The sequence below is a fragment of the Odocoileus virginianus genome, chromosome 3 (assembly GCF_023699985.2).
Source record: "Odocoileus virginianus isolate 20LAN1187 ecotype Illinois chromosome 3, Ovbor_1.2, whole genome shotgun sequence".
NCBI classification, from domain to species: domain Eukaryota; kingdom Metazoa; phylum Chordata; class Mammalia; order Artiodactyla; family Cervidae; genus Odocoileus; species Odocoileus virginianus.
Window position 1 is genome coordinate 57,989,106 of NC_069676.1, and position 24,714 is coordinate 58,013,819.

The following is a 24,714-nucleotide window of genomic DNA, read 5'->3' on the forward strand; positions in this document are numbered from 1 at the left end:
AGTCAGCTCCACGGGGGGGCTGTGGGGAGGGATGGCAGTGAGCTCCAGCCCTGGGCACATGGGGGCTCTGAGTCCACGATCCTTCTCAAGCTTCTGAATTGTGTGTCCCCTCAGGCAAAATCAGCGGTGAAAACTTCTCAGATCAAGGCCTCCCCAAAGAAGGGCACCCCCATTACACCCGCATCTGCCAGGGTCCCCCCAGTGCAAGTCGGCACCCCAGCCCCCCGGACAGCAGCAACAGTGAGTACACCCACCTGCGCATCATCCCCTGCCGTAGTCAGGCGCACCCAGAAGCCGGGGGAGGACTCTTCAAGCAGCGAGGAGTCCGAGAGCGAGGAGGAGACAGCTCCTGCTGCCGCAGGGGGACAGGTGAGGCCAAGTTCATTTGGCTGGGTCGGGGCTGGCCCCCATGGGTCCTTCGGCCCCTATGATAGGCCTCTCTTCTGTGTCGCTCCAGATGAAGTCTGTAGGGAAGAGCCTCCCAGTGAAAGCTGCCTCAGCACCCACCAAGGGGCCCTCAGGGAAAGGGACCACCCCAGGGCCCCCTGGGAAGGCAGGACCCGCAGTGGCACAGGTCAAGACTGAGGCGCAGGAAGACTCGGAGAGCAGTGAGGAGTCAGACAATGAGGAAGCGGCCGCAACTCCTGCACAGGTGAGGCCTGGGGTGGGGCTGAGGATGGGCTAACCTGGGCTGCCTTTGCCCCGCCTGGGTATGCAGAAGCCTGAGCGGCACCCTCAGCTCAGCCTCATTCTGCACTTTGCACTCATCTCCTACGCCCGTAAGAGCTGCAGGGTCGACCTCCAGGGTCTCCTTCATCACCTTTTGAGCTCCCACGGAGGCTTCTTTTTACACCAGCTCTTTTGAGTACTCCATCCGCCAGGTTCCATCCTGTCTGGGGCTCCTTTGGCCCTGGCTCTCATGGTTCCCAGCCTAGATGGGGGACGGATATGTCCACAGATTGTATCAGCATGTGTAACAGGGTTGAGATGGAGGGTGTGTGCCTAGGCCAGCAGAGCATGGCAGACGATGGCATCTAGGGCTTTTGCCGGAGAGCAGATCTCTTGGATGAAGTGGCACCTGAACTGGGGGCTGAGAGAGTTGGCCAGGTGATGTGAAGTTTTCCAGGCAGAGAAACTAGCTTGTACGAGAGCCAGGAGAGTGCCTGGCTTTTTGAGTTCCCCAAGCAGAGCGTTCTGGTGGGATCACTAGGGGAGACCATGTCAGTGGCGAGTGGTGGGAATTTTGGAGCTGGGCTGCCTGGGTTCAAGTCCCAGCTCCATGTCCTAGCAAGTGCTGCAATCCATCAGGGCCTCTGTTTATTCTTCTGTAAGTTGGAAATTGACCTGCACAGAGTTGAATTTGATGAGCTCTCCACTGCCACATCCAGCCGAGGGGCTTGCACACAGCAAGTTCTCATCCATCTCCCTGAGGGAGCAGACTCAAGAGTTGTCTTCCAGACCCGCAAAGCCGGGAGAAGTGAAGATAGCTCACTCCCTGCTCACTCACCCACCCACCGTTTATTATTTTTAATTGTCGCTCTTTTTTTCACTAACCACTCATATTAGTCACTAATTTCTTGTTTCCCTGTACCAGAGTACACATTTCTGTGAATTTTTTTTGTCTTGCTCTCACTGTTATCTTGTGGGACCCAAGGTCCTGTAATTCCTTTACTGAAATTTTAAGCTATTCTTGGCCTTCCCAGAGTCTCAGCTCAATAGGCTCCTATCCTGTTTTTCCAAGCTATAGAGACATTCCAGACCAGTGCCTTAAAAGTTTCAGTGTGCTGATCATTTAAGTACTAGTCTTTGCATTTGAGCCTTCCACCTGTCCCATGAGACAGTGTTCATTTGCTTTGGTTTCTGGACAAAGAAATTGGAGCATAGAGGAGTTGTTTGGTGATTTGATCCAGCCCCACCAGCCGCTAACTCCAAAGCCTTTCCCACTTCCTTCTACTAAGGTTTTGTTTGTTTTGTTTTTTTGGCCAAGATGCATTGCAGGGTTTTAGTTTCCCAACCAGGGATCAGACTCATGCCATTGGAATAGAAGTTCAGTGTCTTAACCAGTGGATCGCTAGGGAAGTCCCTTTCTGTTACATCTTTACCACAACTTTTCCAGCCACAGAAATAGTCATATTTTGGGGCATTATGTTTTCTTGGGTTGAAAAAGAGCAGCCAGTCCCTCTGCAGGGGCCTAGCCTTATAAGCTGGTGCTCTGTCAGACGAAACTGCCTTTCCTAGCTTCAAGAGATCTGACAAGCCTCTGCTAAAACAAGCAGGACTAATAAGAGGAGTCTAACTGGCCAAGTTCTTTTCGTTACTTTCATCCAGGGATGCGGATAATAACTGCCTCTTTTGTGAGGTTATTATGAGGATTAAATGAGATAATACTTGTATGGACTCACCGTCAGTGCTATACATATTAACTGGTTTCTAATCAGTATTTCTAATCAGTGTTCTCAGCATTGCTGAGGTCAGAAATTGATCTGCTCAGAGATACCCACCCAGCCAGCTAGAAGTAAACCATCCACTGAGGAAACTGAAGTTTAAAACAAACAAATTAACAGTCAGGATGGGTTCTGGGAAACCAAATGTGCCAAAGACTCAGAAAGGAGATAATTCATGATTTAAATGCTGTGAAAAGAAAGATAGCCCTGGTGTGAGAAAGGCAGGGGAGAGATGTTCAGTCAGTGATGAATGGCTGAATAAGTGGTGTGGTGCCTTGTGGGCCTGAATTTGTGATGTGTATGATCTTACGTCCTGTGACATCGTTATACTTGCTTATCGGTTCTAGTGACTTTTGTAGATTCTTTAGGATTTTCTATTATACAGATCATGCCTTCAAATTAAGGACAGTTTTACTTTTTCCTTTCTAATCTAGGTAACTTTTATTTCTTTTTCTTGCCTTACTGGACTGGCTAGAACCTCCAGTAAAATGTTGAATAGTAGTGGTGAGAGTAGACATCCTTGTCTTATTTTTAATCTTAAAGCATTCAGTTGTGTGATGTTAGCTCTAAGTTTTTCATAGATGCTTCTGATCAGATGGAGGAAGTTTCCTTCTATTTCTAATTTGTGGAGAGTTCTTATCATGAATTGGAGTTAGATTTTTGTCAAGTGCTTTTTCTTTAAGAAAGTGATTTTTTTTTTCTATTGTTAATATGTATGACATTAGTTGTTTTGGGGGTATTAAATCAATCTTTCGTTCTTGGAATAAGTCCATCTTGGTCTGAGTGCATTCTCCTTTTTATTTGTTGCTGAGTTTGGTTTGCAAATCATTTGTGAGGATTTTTGTGTCTTGTGTTCACAAAGAATATTGGTCTGTAATTTCCTTGTGATATCTTTGCCTGGTTTTGGTATTGTGTGATCCTGCCTCATAAAACCTCTTTTCTCAAGAGTTTGTGTTGCACTGGTATTATTTCTTTTCTTCACGCAATTCAAATTCATAAGTAAAGCCATCTGGACCTGGCCTTTTTGTGTATGTGGGTGAAGATTTTTAATGACTCAGTTTCTCTAATTGATGTTGGTGTATTGAGATTTTTTTCTTCTTGAAGTAAGTTTATATTTTGTACCTTTTAATACTTCTGTGCAGTTAATAATTTGTGCCATTCTAGAAACTTGTCCATTTTCATCTCAGTTGTATAGCTGATTAGCTTAAATTTGTCCATAACATTCCTCTATATCCTTTTACTATCCATAGGATCTGTAGTGATGTCCTGCTTTCTTTCATAATTTTTGGTAATTTGTGTCTTCTGTCCTATTACTTGGTTACTTTAACTAAAGAATTACAAATTTCATTTTTTCAAAGGAATAACTTTTGACTTCATTGATTTTTTTTCTCTTATTTTCCTATTTTCTTTTTCATTAATTTCCAATGATCTTTATTATTTCTTTCCTTACTTTGAGTTTGATTTGCTCTTCATTTTCTAGCTTTTTAAGATGGAAACTTAGATTTTTTTTTTTTTAATTTTAGATTTTTCTTTCTAATTTAAACATTTAACACAATAAATTTCCCTCTGAGGACTGTATTAGCTTTGTCCCGTGAATTTTAAAGTACTGTATTTTTAATTTTATTCTTTGAGCCATGGATTATTAAGAAGTGTGTTGGGACTTCCCTGGTGGTCCAAGGGCTGAGACTCTACACTCCCAATGCAGGGGGCTTGGGTTCAATCCCTGGTCAAAGAACTAGATCCTCCATGCTGCAGCTGAGATGCGGTGCAGCCAAGTAAATATCTTTAAAAAACAGTGGGTTGAGGGACTTCCCTGGCAGTCCAGTGGTTAAAACTGTGTGCTTCCACTGCAGGGAGGCTGGTTCAATCCCAGGTTAAGAAACTAAGATCTCACATGTTATGCAACGTGGCCACATACCAGGAAAAAAAAAGGGTGGGCTAATTTCTAAATGTATGGAATTAATACAGGTTTGTTTTTGTTGATGATTTTTAATTTAATTCTGTTGTGGCTATAGAATATATTTTGTGTGATTTCAATCCTTTTAAACTTACTGACTTTTTAGGGCAACTTAGACATGGTGTCTTTTGTTTTTGTAAGTCTATGTCAAAGACGTTACTCCCCTCTGATAATTTGAGTTCTGTGCTGATTAGCCCCTTTTCTTCATCACACATAAGCTATGCTTTAGACTGTTTCCTTTATTCAGTTCATGAATGTTAATTTCACTCGGTCTTATATAAATGAGGGAAGCTAAATTATGGGGCATACCTCTGCTCAGATGACATCTCTGAATGAGATGGACCTTGAAATGCTGCCAAATCCCTCATCCGATTTCACATTAGCAAGGTTTCCTTTCACACTCTTATTAAGGATTTTGCTCTTTGTTGCTCTTATGTTTCTAGGTCTGTATTTGCTGGAGACACTGATAAACTTTTAGGGGATTTCTTGGATATCAGTTAAGGTTAGGTTAAGCTGAAGAAAACCTCAGACAACAGTGGTTTTCCTTTTTGTTCTGCCATCCTGAGTACCTGGCTTCTACCTGATAGACTAAGATGGCTGCTTGAGCTCCAGCTATTGCCTCAGTATTCCAGGCAGCAGGAAGGAAGAAGACAAATCTTCTACATGTGTAAAAAAGTCAAATTTATGCTTGACTTACAATCATTAGCTAATCACATGGCCACCTAGCTGAAAGGGAGCCTGGAAAACCTTTGTTCAGGGTAGTCTTATGCTTAGCTAACTTGAAGAAAAAGTGCTCACAACAGTAATGAGGTTGAGTGCTTATTATGTGCCAGCACTGTGTTAAACACTGTGACATCTCACGTTTTGTCCTCACCCTTCCTCATTCCCATTTTACAGAGGAAGAAAGTGAGGCCCAGTGACCTCAAATGATTTGCCCAGGTTCTTACAGGTGTTATTGGAGGAGTCAGAATCCAGATTCTGGCATCTGACTCCAGAATTGGCATTCTTGGCTCACTGCTTACATCCTTTACATAATTAATTCCCTTTTCTCCTTCCAGGTGAAGACTTCAGTGAAAACCCCTCAGACCAAAGCCAACCCTTCTGCCACCAGAGTGACTTCAGCCAAAGTGGCAGCACCAGCTCCTGGAAAGGAGACCCTTGCTGTTGCTCAAGCCAAAGTGGGGTCCCCAGCCAAGGCAAGTAGGACCAGAGCCGAAAGAGGTGCCGGGGTGGAATGGAGGGGAGGACCACGCAATGGTCCTAGCCTGGACAAGGGTCCTGCACAGGTGGGAGTGACCTCCCCAGAGCTGTGCCCTGGGTGGGGTTTCACCTAAAGGGAACAGTGCTTTCCTCTTCCTTCCTCAATATCATTCCCGCCTCCCGATTCAGGTAAAACCACCAGCGAGAGCCCCCCAGAGCAGCGCCGTCTCTGGGAGGGGCCAGGCGTCTGTGCCGGCTGTGGGGAAGGCAGCAGCTGCAACAGCCCAGGCCCAACCTGGGCCTGTCAGGGGCTCACAGGAGGACTCGGAGAGCAGTGAGGAGGAGTCGGACAGTGAGGGAGAGGCGCCTGCTCAGGTGAGGCCCCGGGGGGCGGAGAGCAGCCCCATGCTTGTCCTCTGGACCAGGAGCCGTCCACAGCACAGCTGCACGTGCCCCAGCCATCTCCCGTCCCCCCTTTCCTGATCCTGTTTCTCTCACTCCAGGCAAAGCCCTCAGGAAAGACCCCCCAGGTCAGAACTGCCTCAGCCCCCACCAAGGCATCCCCCAAGAAAGGGGCTACCCCGGTACCCCCTGGGAAGGCAGGACCCCCAGCTGCCCAGGCCAGGAGGCAGGAGGAGGACTCAGAGAGCAGCAGCGAGGAGGAGTCGGACAGTGACGGGGACGCGCCAGCAGCTGCACCTTCAGCCCAGGTGAGGTCTCATGAGGAAGCAGCTGTGGTGCCAGGCCTCCAAGCTACCGCCACCTACTCCCATGTCGAAACTTGGGTTCAGGGCCAAGTGAAGAAGCAAGACCAGATTTAGGCTCTGACTCCAGGGACCTTTCCCCCTGCTGCTGTCTCCCATGTTTCCTTAGGTAAAACCTCCTGTAAACAACCCCACCCCCCGCCCCCAGCGAAACCAGGGCCTCCCCAATAAAAGGTGGCTTTGGTACTCCCATATCTACCAAGGCCTCCACGACGCTAATGGGCCCACCAGCCCCATGGGAGGCCAGGCCAGGCCCTCAAGGATGTCCCAGTCAGAGAACCAGGAGGGGGCTTCGGTGTGGTGTAGGTACCATGAGGCCCCGGGGAGTGGGAGGAAGCCACATCCCTCACCCCGTTGTCCTGTAGGTAACGGGGCCTAGGGCCTCCTGTTGGTATGTGTGTCTCTCAGAGAGAGTTCTTCTAGCTCAGTGTGAAGCCTGGGGAATGGGGAGAAAGAAGGAATGAGGACCCAACTTTTATCTGGATGATTCTTCTTCTGTCTGCTTGCAGGAGTGGCTACAACGTGTAGTTCAGGGTGACAGACTCCAGGACTCACAGGGCTCAGACATGTGATGGAAATGACCTGAGTGGTACAGGCCTAGTGGAGGTGATAAACGGCAGCTCACATGAAGCCTTGGTGTCAGGAGAGACCAAGGGAGTGGTGGCAACAAGGGCAAACTCGGCTCCAGCCAGTTGTGACCTGATGGACATGTGTGGCCAGATCTTCCATTCCTTAAGGGAAGCTGGCAATCCCTGCTCCAGGCTGAACTCTAATCCCTCCTAGATTTGTGTTTTCTTCACAAGTAAACAAGCACCAAGAGGTGTGAGTGCTCATAGCACTAACCTCTCTGCCTTTGGTGTAGCAGATCAACTATTGAGCATGCTGTCTTGTTGATAGAGATGAAGGCATGAAAGACATTGGCCGTGCCCTCAAGGAACTTGTAGTCTGTAGGGTGAGACAAGGTGACTGGGTTACCAGAGCATGTTCTGGTAGTGCTTCTTCTGATGGAGCTGGGAAAAAAGAGTGTCTGAGAGGCTGGATGAGATGATTGAGCTGAGCTTGGAGGAAGACCTGGGGTTCTCTAGACACTAAAGTGGAGACAGGCTCCCCAGGGAGGAGACAGGAGAGTGTGGAAAGGAGAGGGGTTGTGAAGTCAGATGGGCTCAGCAAAGGCCAGCTGTCCTGCAGGCAGCAGTCACTTCTAGTTGCTTGTTACCAATAATATCTATGGGAGCCTAAATGCCAGACTGAGACACAAGGGTCCTAGCCGTGTTTTGGACCATGATAACTTTTTGTAAAGTTTTAATCAGGTTATTGTATCAGTCAGGATATCTTAATCTGCAAGAGAAAACAAGAGCTACTTCATAAGCGCTCAGATGGATCTTAAGGGGATTGATTATCTCAGGGCATGAAGTTTCATGGTAGGGTTTCTGTGAAGGTGGTCCCTTCAGCCTAGCATCATTGCTGACTCAGATTTCTTCTGTCTGCATGTTTTATCTGCCTTATTGTCACAGCAGGGCTGCAACATCTCCTAAAGAGAAAATCCCCCAGTTGACTTCCCCTCCACTTAGCTCCTTGACCAGATCTAAGGCATGTGGTCTATCTGTCCTCTGCCATCCCCACCCAAAAAAAAAATGCCACTCATTGATGAGGGGCCTGCAGTTCCTGCGATTGCCTGGGAGAAAGAGCCACCCTCTCGAAAGCCTGTGGTGGGGCTCGCCAGGACAGAGTCAGGGTTCTGTTAGCAAGGAAGACATGGGGACTTGGCTGTTGCAGTGTGCACTGTAGTTGACCCAGTAAAAAATTGGGAAGTGCACACCCAAATCAGGATCTTCTAGCTTTTCTTAAGAAATTGGAGGCTCCAGCGACTTCTCTGGTGGTCCAGTGGCTAAGACTCTGCGCTCCCAGTGCTGGGGCCCGGGTTCAACCTGTGGTCAGGGAACTAGATCCCACATGCAGCAACTAAGACCCAGTATAGCCAAATAAATAATTAATTCTGTGCGTGCTAAGTCGCTCAGGCATGTCCGACTCTTTGTGACTCTATGGACTGTAGCCCGCCAGGCTCCTCTGTCCATGGGATTCTCCAGGCAAGGATACTGGAGTAGGTTCCATGCCCTCCTCCAAGGGATCTTCCCAACCCAAGATCAAACCCACATTAAGTCTCCTGCATTGGCAGGTGCGTTCAAGAAACTGGAGGCCCTAGCAGTTTGGTCCTGCTTTTCTGAGTAGTAAAAATTAGACCTTCACACCAACAGGGAGGCACAGAGCTGCCCTCTGCCCTGGCCTGGCCTCCCCTCCGCCACCAGCACGTTTCAGTTTAGTCCCTGCTCTAGGTCCTCCTCTGGCTCCTGACTGCCATCTCCAGCCAGCCCCCTCGTTTATTCCTGGGCTGGCAGGAGAGGATAACAGCTGGTTGAACTGCTCTCGACCAGCTCCTGCTTTTAGCTGGGGATGTGACAGCCAGATGTGAGCTGTGCTGGGGCCTCTGGCTCACCCCTGCCACCTGTCACTCAGACGCCTGGCCAGCTGCCCGCCAGCCCTCGGGTTTTAGTGGTACCTGACTCACACACCCCTTTCATGGTTGGAGTAAGCTCTGGAGGGAGGATGGGCAGTGTGGAGGCCTGTGTTCCCAGTGTCTGTGGGGCATGCTGGCCACCCCGCCACACACGCTGTGGGTAAAGGGCGTCATGCTCTCTTCCCGGGAGAGTGAGGATTGTTGCTCGCTGGCCTCTCAGCTGTGCTTCCTCTCAGCTAACAAATGCCCCCGTGCCCACCATGTTCTTGTCCCCTCAGAAAGAGGGTAGCTCCAAAACTGCCACAAGCAAGACCCTGGCCTCCGCCTCCCTGGAGAAGAAAGCAGAGGAGTCCTCAACCAGCAGTGATGAGGACCTGCCATCGAGCCAGGTAGGCTGGCCTGTCCCTGAGGCCGCTTAGGCTAAGAGCTGGGCAGATGGGCCTGGGAGACGGCGGGGGCGGGGGCACGGGGAGGGCAGGTCTGTCCCACTTAGAGCGCTTCCCCGTTTCCCGAGCCCTTTCTTTTTTTAACACTTTCATCTCCACAATAACCCTGGGAGGCAGGAAGCAGAGCCTGCCAAAGGAGGGTCAGAGTTGGCTCCCTCAGCTCCGAGGCGCAGGTACACAGCATGCTGCCTGACAGGGAGGGGCTGTTACTGCGGGAGGCACGTGTTGTGCCAGGAATTGAGGCCCAACAAGCTGGACTGATCTCCCCAAACTCTTATGACCCGTAAGAAGCCCAGAAAGAGGCAGGCACTGGGCCCTGGTTCCGTGTATACCCCACTTCCTCTTGGGACCCAGGAGCCTTCTCTGCAGGGTCTGTCAGAGCCCCACGGGCCTGGTCCCAGACCTCGCTCAGGAAGCTGCAGCCCATCTCCACACGCTGCCAGCCATCCTCCCCTGGCTCTACCGCTGAGGGCAGAACCAAGCCCCCCTGTCTCCCCAGCTCCAGAAACTTGCTGGCATTCACCTGGCAGGTGTCTGAGTTTCTGTGTGAACCCCAGGCCTTTCCCACAGCCAGCATGCCATTCGTCCTCCCCTAGCCCCAAGGTACTAGAAGCCAGGCCCCTCAGAGATGCCGGAGTCCCCAACCGTCAGATGAGTGGGGTCTCCCTATCCAGCTCCCCTTAAATATCATATCATATACTGATTAGTCCATCAGTAGGGTCAGGTGTCATGCACACCTATGGTGTTGGGGTGCTCACTGTCTTTCTCTCCTTAATAACCTAGGTTAGAAGAGTAACTGTGAACAACTCCGTCTACCATTGGCCACTTCCTAAGTGCCAAGGACTATGCTAGTCCCCATTTTCATTTTTCTGTTTAATCCCCAGACCAGCCCTATGAGGAAAGGTGCTTCTTTTATTACCATTTTGAGGAGGAAGGAATGAGTAAGTCCAGAGAATTTGGATAAGCTGCCCTGGCATCACATGGTTGTCATAAGGGGACAGACCTGGCGTCAGAACCCAGGCTGCCCATACTCTGCTCGCTCCCTGGCCCTGCCCTGACACTCCCCTCCCTGTGGCAGGAAGACAGCGGGGCTCGGGCCCTGCCCTGGGGCTCTCTAAGGAGCCTTTTGGAGCCTACCTCCTTCTGTGTGCAGGATCTAAACAGCTGGGAGGGAGGGGGCCGCTTTGCCCTTCTCTGTGGGGGCGGACTAACACAATTAAAATGAACATCATGCTTAAACTGAACCATTTAATTGGTACGTTAGTCCTCAAGGTTTTGGAGTCCCTGTTAGAAAAGAAAAAGGAAAAAAAGTCAGCACTTTGTGCATCCCCAGAAGGATTCAGGGAAGATGGCAGAGCCCGGGGGAGCTGCAGCCTCCTCCCAACTTTGGGGTTTTTTAGCTCCTTAATCCCCAGCTCTCTAATTATGATTATTATCATTATTATGCATTTATCAAGCACTTCTCTACTGATGAGTTTCACTGTTTTTATTATTAGTCCATCACTGAGAGTAAGGGATTGATACCAGGGTGGTGGGCAGAGCCCCAGGCTGGGAGGCAGAGAGGGGCTATGGGTCCCTTCCCAGGTCCCCTCACTGTGCCTCAGTCTCCCCCGCTGTAGGGGTTAGGCTTACCCCTTTGCTCTCAAAGACAGATCAGGGGATGGTCCCTGCGTGGCTCAGCACTGTTGTGCAGGCATTAATCCCAGGCTAGAGTCTGTGCCAGGCCTAGGGTAGGTACCAAATTTAACAGGCAAGACCCTGCCTTTAGAGTTTCAGGTTGAGTTGGAGAGAAATAAGAGACCTCTAAGAAGCTGAAGTTAAGGTGTTAAATCAGAGATCTAAGGTCTAGGATGGTTGATCCTAGGAGTTCCTGTCTGGTGCCTGGAGAACCAGCTTCCAGCCCTGGCTCTGACACCAGTTTGCTGGTTACCCTGGGTGAGGCCACTGGCCCTCTCAACCCCTGGGGTGAGACTCCCTGAGGGCTGGTGAACCATGGAGGCTCGACTACATGCCCAGGAGTGGGATTTTTCAGCTCCCTCAGCTGTGGGCCTAGGATGTGCAACCACTCCAGACAGTTCTGGCCGAGGCCTCAGAAGTGCTGCCTTCCATGGCTTGGGTCCCCTGTGTTTGTGTGCCTTTTCCCTGGGGTCAGCAGGCTAGGCCAGTCTGCCCCCAACCCCCGCCATGGCCTGAACAAGGGCACTCTTGTGGTGCACTCAGCTGTGACTTCTAGAAGGCTACTGGGCTTGGTCCTACAGGCACTGACCCCTGCAGTAGAAAGGGACCCTGTGTGTTCCCTCTGGGCCCTCACTGCCCAGCACCTACAGAGGGCAGAGTGGGGGTCCAGCCAGGTGTTCAGGCTGCTTCCACTTCCAGTGAGTCTTTCCTGACCCACCCCAGAAAGAAGGTCCTTGTCACCCCATGTGTATCATGCTTTGTGGTTTGCAAAGCAGACCAGAAGCTCTTTGGTGAGAGAGCCCAGACTGGGTTACTAAGAGCCCTTCCAGCAGGTGGGAGAATGAGGCTCACGAATCTCAGGGGCTGGGCCACACAGCGAGGTCGTGGCAGAGATGGGGTCAGAAGTGTGTCCCATGTACCCCACCTTTGAACTCTCTCTCCCACCCAGGGCTCTGTAGGCCCCCCACCCCCACCCCCAGCTCAGAGGCGGGGCAGGCAGCGTGGGCAGGTAGAGCAGGGCGGAGGCTTCTGCCGAGGAGCTGCTTTTAATATCCCAGACGCTATTGTTTGCCTCAGTGGGTTTTCTGCCTCTCTTCGTCCCCGACAATCTGTTCCTCTGTCTTCTCACATATATATAGATCCCCCCTCCCTCAACTGAAAGCTTTCTCCCACTTCCATCCTTCTCTCTTTCATCACGTGGGAAGGAAGTCTCTGGAAGTGGCAGATCAGAGCGGCTGTGGGGGAGGCTGTTTGGCAGGGGTAGGCAGGGCCCGGGCCGGCAGAGCTTCCCCCTCGGGCGGTCTCCTTTCTGCTTTCCATTTCGTGTTGCTTTCCCGCGGCAACCTGGAGGATGCGGAGTCAGGCCCAGTGGGGTGGGCAGAGACCTGGGTTCCAGACCATGGCCATGGGCAGCTCCCTCCTGCTCTCCTGCTGCCCTCTGTCTCCCTGTGGGGTCAGGGGGCAGAACTCAGACCAGACCTGACCTCTGGGGAGTGGAACGTAGGCTCCCCAGGTGTCCTTCTATGCGATGGGCATGTTCACTGGTGCTGCGGTTCCCAGATGTCCGCTGAGAGTCCACAGGGAGTGTTACTTTTTTCTCTTTTTTTCCAGTGTCTTAACTGGAAAATGCAGAGCATGCCCCACGCTAGAACAGTGTAGAGTCGCCAGTCACCATCCCAGCTTTGGTAGTTCTGGACTTGTGACCAGTCTTGGTTCGTCCACATCTTCATTCTCTTCCCCAACACCACTAGATTCCTCCCTTTTTTTTTTTTTTTTTTAAAAAAAAAGCACAATCACTAAAAAGTTGGCCCACCTAGTCAGCGTCCCCATTTCCCCAGTTGCCTAATGATGTTTTCTATGTCTGGTCAAATAGGAATCTAGATAAGAGCCACCGGCTACATTGGGTCCCTTTGGTCTTAGTTGGTTTTCCCTGAGCAGTTTACCTGTTGAAGACCCTGGGCCTGTGTAGTTTGGGTTGCTGCATCCTGGCCACATTCCTGCATCCTGGCAGGAGTCAGCATTAGAGTCTTGGGCATGGGGGCAACTAGACTGTGAACAGCCCCCTGGGCGAACCGTCAGGCAGCTGACGGGGCATTGCTCAGAGCGCCCCGCACAGCAGGTGTGTGTCTCTGAAGTCAGCGAGAGGAAGGAGGCTGACCTCCACATTCTGGGCCTGACTTGGCTTCAGTTAGGCTGTGTGACCTTGGGCAACTCTCCCCCCACTCTCAGGACTTGTGGTTTTCCCATCTGTATGATGGAGCTGATACTGCTGATCTCAGGGGTTCCTCTGAGGGTCAGGTGGGCTCCTGTGAGCTCTGAGGTGCTGTGCAGGGTCTTGGCGGGTGCCTGGGCTGGGAGTGAGTTGGCAGAGCCTTGGGAGCTCTCTAGAACCCTTGCCTTGTAACACCCTCCCCTACCTACCTTCCCTTTCCCCTGGCCAAGCTGTTAATCACTGGGGGGTGTGTTTTGTTTTTGTTTTTCAAGGTGATTAAAACCCCTCTGATTTTTGTCGACCCTAATCGTAGTCCAGCTGGCCCAGCTGCTACCCCCGCCCAAGCGCAGGCTACAGGCACCCCGAGGAAGGCTCAGGCCTCGGAGAGCACAGCCAGGAGCTCCTCTGAGAGCGAGGATGAGGATGTGATCCCCGCTACACAGTGCCTGACTCCTGGTGAGCACGGGCCACCCTGCAGGGCTGACTCCCTGGCTGCAGCTGCCAGGCATGTGCACACATCCACTGAGGTGCCAAAGGGAGAAGACACTGGCCGAGTGTCAGCAAGTAGTTGGTCTGGAGGGGCTTAGGGCCAGGTTTCGACCCTATGTTGGCTCATCCCCATGAGGATCTGGCTTGAGCAATAACTGTGCTAGGGCTTCTCTGTGTGGGCTCCAAAAGGTAGAACCCAGACTAGAGACTCGAAGCTGCATTGAGGTTTGTAGTTCAGGAGGAGCCTGACTAGGAGAGAGCTGCAGGGTAGTGAGCCTCCCATTCCTGGTGGCATGTAAAGGAGATCAAGTAATCCCTAAACAGAGAGGTGTAGGGAGGAATTCCTGGAGACAGGACCAGATCTGGGCTTTCTTAGACTTTTGACAATCTGTGATTCCAACAGTAATAGCAAGAAAATGGAAAATCATTATTGTTGTTACCAGAACACTTTTTGATGAGGCTATTAATACCTGATCTTGTCGGGTTTATTAAGAAATGCAGATTAGCACAAAAGAAAAAGCATCACTTGTAATCCCACTGTCCAAAATAATCACTGTTAACATTTTACAGCTATTAACTTTACAAAAACCAAAGGTTCGCTGTGTATGTTTAGTGAGACCATACTGTACATATGCTCAGTAATCTTGACATGTTGTGATGTTTCGTAGTTACAGCGTGATCCCCACTGGCTACCGAGTGGTCACCTGGGAATCCCGCAGTTTTTTTCAGTCAGTGTCGAGTTGGAGGAAGCTACGGGTTTTATTTGGGGTGTTGGGCTGTTACAAACAGTGCTGCAGTGAACACATGTGATTAAGCCTCTGCACATGACCAAGGCTTTTCTGAGAGAGAGGGTTTTAAATGCGCAGAGTCGTGTTTGGCTCCAGTGCTCTGCCTGTCATTCAGGAGGAGCGGCTTAGCCAGCGAGGGGGACTGCAGGTGGGGAGGAGCTGAGGAAGAGGCCTGGGGTGTTGCCCACAGCTGCTGTCTCATCTCCTTATAAAACATGGAGACAGTGGCCGCTCCTGCCTGGAAGGCTTGGGAGGGAGCTTAAGGGGCTTCTACCACATGGGCCCTGGGCACCGCACGAGTTTCCCAGGATGGGCTGATAGAGCGGGTTTTGCTGCTTGGTGGAGGCCACAGGGCTTCTCAGCCCTGACATACCCCTTCCCCCTCCATCTCAGCCACTAGGACCAGCGTGGTGACTGTGCCCACGGCCCCCCCAAAGGCGGCCCTCAGAGCCAGTGTGGTGGGGGCCCCCAGCAGTGAGGACACAAGTCAGGGGTCTGAAGGCAAGAAACAGGAGTCTTCAGCCACTCAGGTACCTGGTGGGCAAGGGGGTGCTGACGGGCCAGTGGGCTGAGGGGTCCCTCCTCAATACCATTTCCCCTCAGGGTTGCTGGGTGGCACTATAGTTGCTCTCACCCACCCCGTGAAAGCCAGGGCCTTTCCTGGCCTGGCCATAGCCCTGATCCGTGTCCCTGAAAGTCAGGAAGCATCCTCTAGCACGTGGCTCCCCGGGCAGAACCAGCACGACTCTAGCAGCTTCTCCAACAATATCAGGCTTTAGGTTTGATTTTTCTCTCACGGTTTGCTGTGAACAAAAGTTGCCCTTTGTTAATGTTCATATAATGACCAGTAGTGTTCTTCCGAGCCTTCACTATTTTCAGTGCTGCATTTTTTTCTCTGGTCCTTGCTGGAACCTAAAAACCAAGCAAGGGAGAGTTGATGGCTCGTTGTTCAAACGATGGAACTGAGCACCACGCCCTCAGCAAGAGGGTTGAGACATGTCCAGGATCAGGCAGGGTCGGAAGCCAGGGCTCCTGGATCCTCGTTCATTGTTTTGGGGGCCCATTGCTTGTGGGGCCATAGCCGTTTGCTTTCCCAAGCCCTTGCACCCGCCCCCGTTTTTCCTGAGATGGCAGGAGCGAGAGCTGGAGAGGCTGAAGCAGGACTTAGGCACCTCCACTCACTGGGGCTCATCACAACCTCCGACCCAAAAGAGCTTCCTGGGAGCATGGTTGCTGAGTGGGTGGCTGGGTTGTGGTTACTGCACCCACCAACCTGCATCCATTTGGCCTTTCAGCCAGCAGATGGTGCTGAGCATCTGTCCATGCTGGGAACTGGGGGTACGGCAGGAAAAAGACAGGGAGGGGCCCTGCCCTCAATGGAATTCCCAAGGTGGGGGACAGCCATTAAGCAAAGAGACCAAAGTACTCACCAACTGGTGGGTGCTTTGAACGGAGTAGTATTGATGTAAGCAAGGAACACTGGAATGACTTGCGTTAGAAAGGATAGGCTCCCAGAGGAGGCAGCGCTGAGGCCAGAGAAGCAGCCAGGTCTGGGCAAGCTGGGGAGCCCTCCAGGCAGGGAGACCCAGGCACAGAAGCCTCTAGGGAAGTGCTTGGGGGTGTGAGAGCTGGGAGAAGGTGGGGTAACAGGGGCAGAGGGGCCAGGCCTCACACGGCCCATGGTGAGGGCTGAAGGGGGCCTGGAGGTTTTAGCGAGGGATCACACCCAGTTCTCGTTTCGTTCTCTCCTTGGCTGCTGGCAGGCGTGGGAAACAGGAGCGGCACCAGGGAGCCTGTTGAGTCTGTTGCAGCCGCTAGTCTAGAGGCTCAGACTCAGTGGTGGGGCCTCCAGGGGGACCTGAGCCCCTTCCCTTCCCTGGGCTGGGAGCTGTCTGGATCCTCTGAGAATGATACAATTAGGTTATTTTCTGCCCAGTCAGTGGCAGTACCCCTTCAACCACCCCTCAGCCCTCCACTCCACCTCCAGGTTCCACTGGCAGCTACGGGTCCCCTCCCACCCCAGCCAGGCAGGATGTAACCAGGGTGTGACCTAGATGGCATGCCAAGAACCTAAGAGCCCAGGCCAGGCTCTCACCCACCCATACAGTGTTAGGCTGAGGCCAGCCCCTGGGTCATGTGTCTGGGCCCGTCCTCTTTCTGGGGCCCCTGGGCAGGGTCCTGTCTGCATGGAGCCAGGCTAGCTCCTCACCTTTGCCTTTCACAGGTGACCAAGAGGAACCTCCCGCTAACGCAGGCTGCCCTGAAGGTTCTTGCCCAGAAGGCCAGTGAGGCCCAGCCTCCTGCTGCCAAGACCCCGTCTTCAAGTGGGGTGAGCTGGGGAGCTGGGGGCCAGGCCTCACCCCGGAAGGAATAGTGTTCAGAGACACAGGAGGTAGAAGGCAGGGTGCAGGCAGGGACCCAAGTCCCAGCGCCAGCATTTAACTACCCCATGACCTCAGCATACGCATTTACCTTCCTAGCTTCTACTGTGCATGCCCCCCACCAAAACTTTTTTTTTGAGGGATTTTAGTTCCCCAACCAGGGATTGAACCCAGGCCCTCGGCAGTGAAACCCTGGAGTCCTAATCACTGCCAGTGAGTCTCCCACTGCCCGTCCTAGAGAGTGGCGGGAGAATTAAATGGGGCCTGTGTGCGAAGGCTCTGGGGGCACCTGGCCCTTCACTGAGGCATTCAGTAAGCACCAGGTCTTATTTCCTCTAAGTTTCCCTTTCCACTCTCTCTCCTGTCCCCGAATCAGACTGACAGTGCTGTGGGAACACTCTCTACGGCGAGTCCCCAGAGCACCCCTACCCAGGCCAGAATGGCCAACAAGCTCAGAAAGCCTGAGGTTCCTGCAGCTCAGCGGGCCCCAGCCACTCCCTCGGGGCACCCCACAGCCAAGGCCCCCGCGCCCTCGGATGACAGCAACAGCAGCTCTTCAGGGAGCGAGGACGATGCCGAGGGGTCCCAGGCGGCCCCGTCAGCCCACAGGCCAGGTGAGGCTCCTGGGAGGGGAATGCTGGTGGGCCTAGTGGAGCTCTGGGCTCAGGTCTCTGCTCTGCATCTGCCCATGTTCTGTGACTTTGACCTAGGCATCTCACGCAGGACCTCAGTTTACCCAGCTGCACAACCCCATGACCAAATTGGTCCACACAACATGAAAAACCTTCTTACTTGACTGTTTGGCCACGCCCAACCTTTTGGGATCAGGCTTCCCTAACTGATCCCCAGAGTCCCAGGACCATACCTCTCTTGGGGACTAGAAGGTTTGGGCATGCAGGTGTCTCACTGGAAATGCTGTGTATAGCAATAGACCATGGAAGGGAGCAATGAGGGGCAGATGATGCCTTAGATCAGAGGGTGAGGCGCGTCAACAGGGACCAGGCCACCTTGGGGCCCTCCCGCTCCTGGAGTGCTCTCCTGTCCAGCAGGCAGAGGGAACCTGGGGTTTCCAACAGTTACCTGTGCTTCTCCTGTAGGCCCAGCCCCCTCCAGGAGGGAGACCTTGGTGGAAGAAACCACAGCAGAGTCCAGTGACGATGAGGTGGTGGCACCTTCCCAGGTAACTGCAAGGGGAGGGGCTGGCAGTCTCGGGAGCCTTGAGGTAGGAGTCCCAGGCCAGGCTCTCACCCACCATGCAGTCGTAAGCTGAGGCCATGCCCTGGGTCATGGGTCTGGGACCAGGCCCATCCTCTTTCTAGGGGCCCTGGGCAGGGTCCTGTCTGCATGGCTCCTCTCCTGAGGTCCCACTTCAGCATAAAACTGTGAGAAGCAGACTCTTGGAGTCTATAGAAAGGCTTTACCTTGATTTTAGGTGTTTTCCAGATAAAAACATTCTCTAACAGATAACAGATGGGGTTTCTTTTAAGGTTATCATCTGTATGTGGCAAGTGCTAGTGCTTTTCCGTTTGCATTAGCAATAAGTTTCCTTTTTAAATGCTCCCGTTTAAAATATGTATTAATATAGTAGTGCCAGAGGTATGCACACAGGGCTGATGTGCCCGCCGCCTAGCTGGCCTGATGGTCCCGGGGCTGGTCTCTGTGGGCCATGCACTGCTGGGCTTCTTCACGCTGGGCTTCTTCAGTCTCTCCTCTCAGGTTTTGTGACTCCTGGGCTGACTCCAGCCAGTTCCAAGACTTCAAAGGCCACTCCCAAACCAGATGCCAGCCCCTCTGTTTCCTCTGCTCCGGCCCCCAGAGATGCCCCAGAGGGCAAGCAGGAAGTGGAGCCCCAGCAAGCAGCAGGCACCATGTCCCCTAAAACAGGTGAGTCGAGGGCCGCAAGAAGGACACAGCAGGATGTAGAAGAACAAGGCAAGGAGCCCCTTTGCTCCCCTCAGGAGCAGTCCCACCAGCATGGTCCTGTCTGCCAGCAGGGCCTCCCCAAGTGAGGTCTAGTACTGCTACATCAGGCCTGGAGGTGCTCGTCAAAAGCGCAGGGGCCTGTACCCTAGAGTCTGGCTCCTGTAGTCTAGGGCTGCCCGGAGGTGGGGTTATCCAGGTGCACCTGTGGGAAGCTGGTGCACCTTGTAGGCTGATCCCTACCTTAGAGGAAGTGCACCTTGACTTACAGGCTAGGCCCTGGTGCTCTCTAGCTGTTCCTGTTGACTTTTCTTCCTAATAAGTGGGCTCCTGGTACAGGGTATAGGTACTTGGGATAGCTCAGACAGAAGATGGGGTCACGTTTGAAGAAGTGTCCTGCACATGGTGAAGACCCCAGGCAAAGGACTGACGTGCGTTGAAGCCTTAGACAAGCCCATGGTGACTCTGGACCTCAGTACCTTAACCATATAGGGCAGGGATTGATGGATCCACTGGTGTCACATACAGAAAATGGCACATGTGGAGAAAGTCACGTGGTATTTGGAGGGCAGACTTGAGTGCTCAGGTCACCTGGCCTAGGGTATCAGCCACTGCTGACTGTGCCAGCACTCTGGGACAGGTGTCTCAGAGGGTCTGCCTGGGACAGCTCTTGAGGTTCCCTGGCTTTGGCATTCTAGGGTGTGTGGTAGACAGGAGCAGAGAAGTGGGTTGCTGAGACACCCTTTGCTCTCCTTGGCTCCCTTCTCTAGCTGACTCCTGTTCTTTCCACGAAGCACCAGAGGACTGAAGCGGGCCTCCCTCTGCCCTGGGACCCCCTCTGCCCACCTCCCCAGCCCCCCGGGGCTCTGGAGCCAGAGCTGCTGCAGGTCCCACTGCACCCTGCAGGGAAAAGCTTTATCCTCCCCACATGGAGCAGGGCCAAGCTACCAGCACCTCCCAGAGCCCAGGGCATCGCCACTAATGCTGTGAGACCCCAAAGGGACCTGTGAAGTTGGGGCAGTGCCGGGACATATGCTCAGCTCCCAGTCCTGGGGCCTCTAGCTGTGGCTTGCCCAGTGCTGGGTCAGCAAGAAGAGTCATTGCTCATTTTCTTCCCCAGTGTTCTTCTCTTTGTGAGAGGCGGGTGTGACAAGGAGACATTTTAGAGGGGGCTGTGGAAGGTTTTTTTCACACATGTAGTCAGCACACAATTATCAAAGGAGAGCAGAGGCGTGGAAAATTCTAAACAAAGGCTGCAGCAGAAGTCGCTCTGGCAGGCAGTAAACCTGCTTAGTCAGCTGCCATGTGCATATTCTCTGCACCCCCCACCCCCAGGCCAAGCCACCTGGACCCCTGACCGCGGAGGGCTGCAGGCCCACAGGGTACAAGTGGGCATAAGTTGGATGGCTACATGACCTTGGCTTTTTTTTATGCATCTATGGTTTAGAACAGTGAGGGGATTCAGTGTTCATCCAATGCCTCATTTTATAAACAGAGAACTGAGTTTGGTTTTTAGACCCAGGGCCCAGGCATCCTGTCTCCCTGCCCTGGGCTCCTGACTGTAAGGTACCATCTATCCTGTCCCATAGATTCTTTGATTTGTTGGCAGATTACAGGCCCTTTTGGAGAAGGAAATGGCAACCCACTCCAGTATTCTTGCCTGGAGAACTCCTTGGACAGAGGAGCCTGGTGGGCTACAGTCCATGGGGTCTCAAAGAGTTGGACAAGACTGAGCAACTAATACTCCAAGCCCTTCAATTAACATTCTAGAGTTAATTTCCATCCCCAACCTGAACTTGAGTTTTCAGTGTGAGGAGACATGAAAAGAGCTCTAAGTTAGAAGCAGGCAGAGAGGTGTGAGCAGGAGATCCGGCGGGTTCCCATGGTCCCATCTGTACCACATCAGAGAAGGTCAGGTCTATGCTGGACCCCCTTGGCTTTCATGCCACCAGAGATCTAGTCCCCAATTCTCTCAGGTCCCTGACCCCGGGTCCTCTCTCCATAGGCAGAAAAGAGGCTGGTGCCACACCTCAGAAGCCCGGGAAGGGGCCTGGGAGTCCCCCAGCCTCCATGCTGGCGCTGCAGAACAACATCACCCAGCGCCTCCTGAGCGAGCCCTGGCCCCTGAGCGAGGCGCAGGTGCAGGCCTCAGTGGCGAAGGTGCTGACGGAGCTGCTGGAGCAGGAGAGGAAGAAGGCCGTGGACACCACCAAGGAAGGCAGCCGGAAGGGCCGCCTGGGCCATAAGCGGAAGCTGTCTGAAGACCAGACAACCCCCAAGGCCCCCAAGAGCAAGAAAAAGAAGCAGCTGGCAGCCACAGATGGCGGGGAGCATGTGGTCTCTTCAGAAAAGGCCCCCAGGACTGTCAAGGGGAAATCCAAGAAGGACAGAGCAGGTGGTGACGTCAAGGAGAAGAAGGAGGAGTCTCCCGGCTCTCAAGGGGCCAAGGAGAAGCCAGTAGGGGAGCTGGGGACCCCGAAGGGTGACGGGGGAGACCACGGCAACCTCAAAATAAAGAAAGAGAAGAAATCCGACAAGAGTAAGTGCCCGCTGCAGCCCAGAGCGCACTTCCCCAGTCCTGCTGAGGGCTGTCAGTCCCCACTCGTGCGAGCAGCCCTCAGCCAGCACAGAGAGAGCTGAGAATGTCTTGTCCGTCTTGGGAGCAGGATGGGCAAAGCCAGAACCAGGTGCTGGAGCAGCGGGGCCACCACCACCAGGATGGTGCTCACAGCTCCAGGGCATGTTCTGCTCGCAGAGCCCTGCACTCCCTCACGGCGGCCACAGCCACGCGCACTGGCAGCCCAGGCTCCTGGGGTCCAGGCTCCTGGATAGCAGCCGCCCCTTGCTTCATTTTGTGCTGGAGTCCTCGTGCAGCCAGGCCACATTTAACCCCCACCCCAGCCCTGCCTGATGGGTGATCACTCATTCCCATTTTACAGGTTGAAAGTGTCTTTTTAAAATCTGTGTAGAAATTTTACAAAGTGAGTTAAAATGGTAACTGTCCAGGTCTTCCATGGGGCAGAAGTCATAAGACTTGTGCTTCGATGGCCCTCCAGGGTGTGGGGCATGGAGAGGAGAGAGCCTTAGGGCCCCTGGAGACGTGCTCTGTGTCTGCCCACTTTGACCCAACCCTTAAGATTAACATCTGTTGTTTAGCAATTTTACTTTCTTCCCTTAGAAAAAAAAGACAAGGAGAAAAAGGAAAAGAAGAAGAAAGCAAAAAAGGCCTCAACCAAAGACCCTGGCTCACCATCACAGAAGAAAAAGAAGAGAAAGGTAGAGTGAGTCCCAAGGAGTCTTGGGCTAGAAAAGGGGACCCAGACCCAGTCCCTGGGTGAACGTGAGCCGGACCCAGTCCCTGTGCCCCTACCATTCTCAGGGTCCTGAACGGGGGCTTGTGTATTGTGAGATAGTAGAGAAGAGCTCGGAGGTGGGGGCCACCTGAGAGGCCCAAGGTCTGTGCATGTGGGGGCCATGGAGCGGCCCTGTCTTGCCTGTGAGGTAGGAGGCTATTATGACGAGTGAAGAAAAGAGAAGGCCCCCTGGGGCCGGGAGACCAGCTAGGCTGTTGCAGGTTTCTGGGTGAGAGAAAAGGTTCCCTTGGGTGTGTGTGCCCCTGCTGGCGGGGTATCCCCATGGCAGAAACACTGATAGTCTGCGTCATCCATGTTAAGGGCTGATCGCCTGACCAGGGACCCTCAGCTCCTCATACCCTAATGTGGTTCTCACCATGGCCAGCAGGGCCACAGCTATGGTCAGAAAATCAGAGCATCTGCTGCTGCAAAGTCCTGGGCTCCATCCTCCAGGGCACAGGGAGCACCCTCTGCACCCTCGGGATCTCTGTATCCCCAGTATCTGTTCTGGGGGAGCCACGGAGCCTCAGGAAGGAACTGTCATAGCCCCTTCTGTTGAGGGTGGCGTGGGCGGAGAGACACTTCAGGTACAAGAGCCTCTCCTGCTTCTCTCTTCACAGAAGAAGACGGCAGAGCAGACTGTCTGAGGGACACCAGGCGGCAGGTACACTCCTGACCTGGGAACCCCTGCTGACCATCTGCTCGCTGGGGAGGGCGGGAGGTCAGCTCCAGCATCTGCCGTGGTCCTCGGGAGCGAGACTGGGCCTCGTGGGTAGGCCTGAGGGGAAGGGGTTTTGGAGAAAGAAGGTTCAATTCCCCAAGGGCAGTGGGTGATGCCACTGAGTTGCTCGGAGCAGTGCTGGGATGTGGTGGGGGAGGGCACACTAGCATGCTTCCTCCTGTGCGTGAGGATAAGGCTTGAGGTCGGGGACAGCTCAGTCTCCTTTGCCACTGTCACTCCTTTTCTTTCTAATTTTGTAATTTGAGGGCCTTTCCTCATGGGAAGGAACATGTTTTGCTCAAAGCAAGCCATTCTGATGACTCTGTGCTTCCCAGGTGGTGGTGAAGGGGTGGAGTGCTCCACCAAGCTGAGTAAGCCCCAGTCTGCTGTAAACAGGGGTGATACAGGCCTGGGCAGGTGGTGAGGCTTCAATGAAGCTAAGCTCTGAAGCCCTTGTCCCAGTTCCTGGGACACAGTCAGCACCACCAGGTATCCACCGGGGTTAGTTAATGCTCCTCTCCTGCATGGGGAGAACTTTTGATTTGATTTTGTTCTCCTTGGTGGAGAAAAAGTTGGGGAAGTCTTATATCTCCTTCTCCCAGGGATTTCTTAGCCAAGTGGTGGCCAGCCCCATGCCTCTTCCCTCTGCCCACTGAGGTGGGAATTGAATTTTTAACTTCCCCTCCCTCCCTAGAAGACGATGGCCAGCTGCGGTGTCCATGCTGACCAAACCAGCAAGCCCTGCAGGGAGGCTGGTCCAAGGAGGAAGAAGCCTGCCTGGCCCCATGACCTCTGCTCACTGAATTCTCTCCAACGCAGGATGCCTCGGATGGATGTGTACAGTATATATATATTTTTTTAAGTGACCTGCCCCTCCCTTCTCAGCCCCAATATGCCCCAAGGCCTCAGGACTTTCTGCCTCTGCTATATAGATCCAGTGAGGCCCAGTCTGCGGCTCCTTCATGCCCCGGTCTCTGGCTGATGCTGAGGCTTTGTCCTCCTTTTGTCAGTTTTTTCCTGTTTTGTTTGTATGTTTTTTTTTGTAAGAACTCAGAAAATAAAAGACTTGAAGGAAAGGTGCAAGTTCCCAGTGCCTCTGGGCAAATGCTCTGCAATTGATTGTTTCTTGGAAGGGAGAGTCTGACTGACACTGGGAGATGAACAGACCTCATATGCTCAAGATTTATTCTTGATGGTATATCAAGACTCTGGGGTACTGTGGTGAGTGACACCCCGTTTGCCAAAGGCGGAGACTCAGTGAAGGGCCCTGATGGGGTGGGGAAGGCTTCCTGGAGGAGGTGGCATCTAAGCTAAGGGGGAGCTTGGGCATGGTCAGGCTAAGCTACAAAGGTTTTGCTGTGATGAAGGCAAGAAGTGGAGGCACGCAAAAGATGTGTCAGGGTGACATCCACAGGAGTTTGTGATGGCAGTGATGGGGGGCCCACTTCCCTGGGCCCAGAGCAGTGTGAAGCACCTCTGGTCATGGCGGTCCAAGGCTTTTAGCCTTCTGCTGGAGACAGCAAGAGTCCGTGCAGAAACAGCACTGAGCTTGGGGCGTCTGGGAGAGTCAGGGTGACAGTCAACTGTACCCTTAACTGGGGGCCCCTGGGCAGGGACCCCCTCCCAGGTCACCTCTCTTCCCCTAAGTATGTTGGCTAGAACAGAGGCTGCAGAGCATTGTCCTGTTGGGTTCCTTTGACCCCTAGCAAGTCTTCAGACCTAGAAATGGGGAGATTTCAATAAACTTTTTCATTTAGGGCTCCTCTTGGAAAGTCCAGAAATGTGACCACAGGGGCCTGTGTTCCTCCCAGCAACAAGCGTCTGGGGCCACACAGCGGCCACCCCTT

General features: G+C 52.9%; 1 protein-coding gene across 9 annotated transcripts in view; it reads left to right on the forward strand.

Moving 5' to 3' along the window:
* TCOF1 (treacle ribosome biogenesis factor 1) overlaps positions 1 to 23,943 on the forward strand; it is a 37,879-nt gene extending 13,936 nt beyond the window's left edge. For 3 of the 9 annotated variants that reach the window (XM_020885128.2, XM_020885131.2, XM_020885134.2), the window contains 16 exons: positions 115 to 369; positions 458 to 652; positions 5,460 to 5,597; positions 5,791 to 5,976; positions 6,105 to 6,311; positions 9,159 to 9,269; positions 13,488 to 13,671; positions 14,886 to 15,022; positions 16,717 to 16,821; positions 17,250 to 17,487; positions 17,971 to 18,053; positions 18,577 to 18,757; positions 20,799 to 21,332; positions 21,972 to 22,069; positions 22,767 to 22,810; positions 23,562 to 23,943. In XM_020885128.2, coding sequence (XP_020740787.2) covers positions 115 to 369; positions 458 to 652; positions 5,460 to 5,597; positions 5,791 to 5,976; positions 6,105 to 6,311; positions 9,159 to 9,269; positions 13,488 to 13,671; positions 14,886 to 15,022; positions 16,717 to 16,821; positions 17,250 to 17,487; positions 17,971 to 18,053; positions 18,577 to 18,757; positions 20,799 to 21,332; positions 21,972 to 22,069; positions 22,767 to 22,793 — 2,679 coding nt within the window. In that variant the 3' untranslated portion in view covers positions 22,794 to 22,810; positions 23,562 to 23,943. Of the gene's footprint in view, positions 1 to 114; positions 370 to 457; positions 653 to 5,459; positions 5,598 to 5,790; positions 5,977 to 6,104; positions 6,312 to 9,158; positions 9,270 to 13,487; positions 13,672 to 14,885; positions 15,023 to 16,716; positions 16,822 to 17,249; positions 17,488 to 17,970; positions 18,054 to 18,576; positions 18,758 to 20,798; positions 21,333 to 21,971; positions 22,070 to 22,766; positions 22,811 to 23,561 lie in introns of those variants that run through there. The other 6 variants (XM_020885129.2, XM_020885130.2, XM_020885132.2 and 3 more) reach the window with 6 other exon arrangements.
* Positions 23,944 to 24,714: the final 771 nt, after the last annotated feature.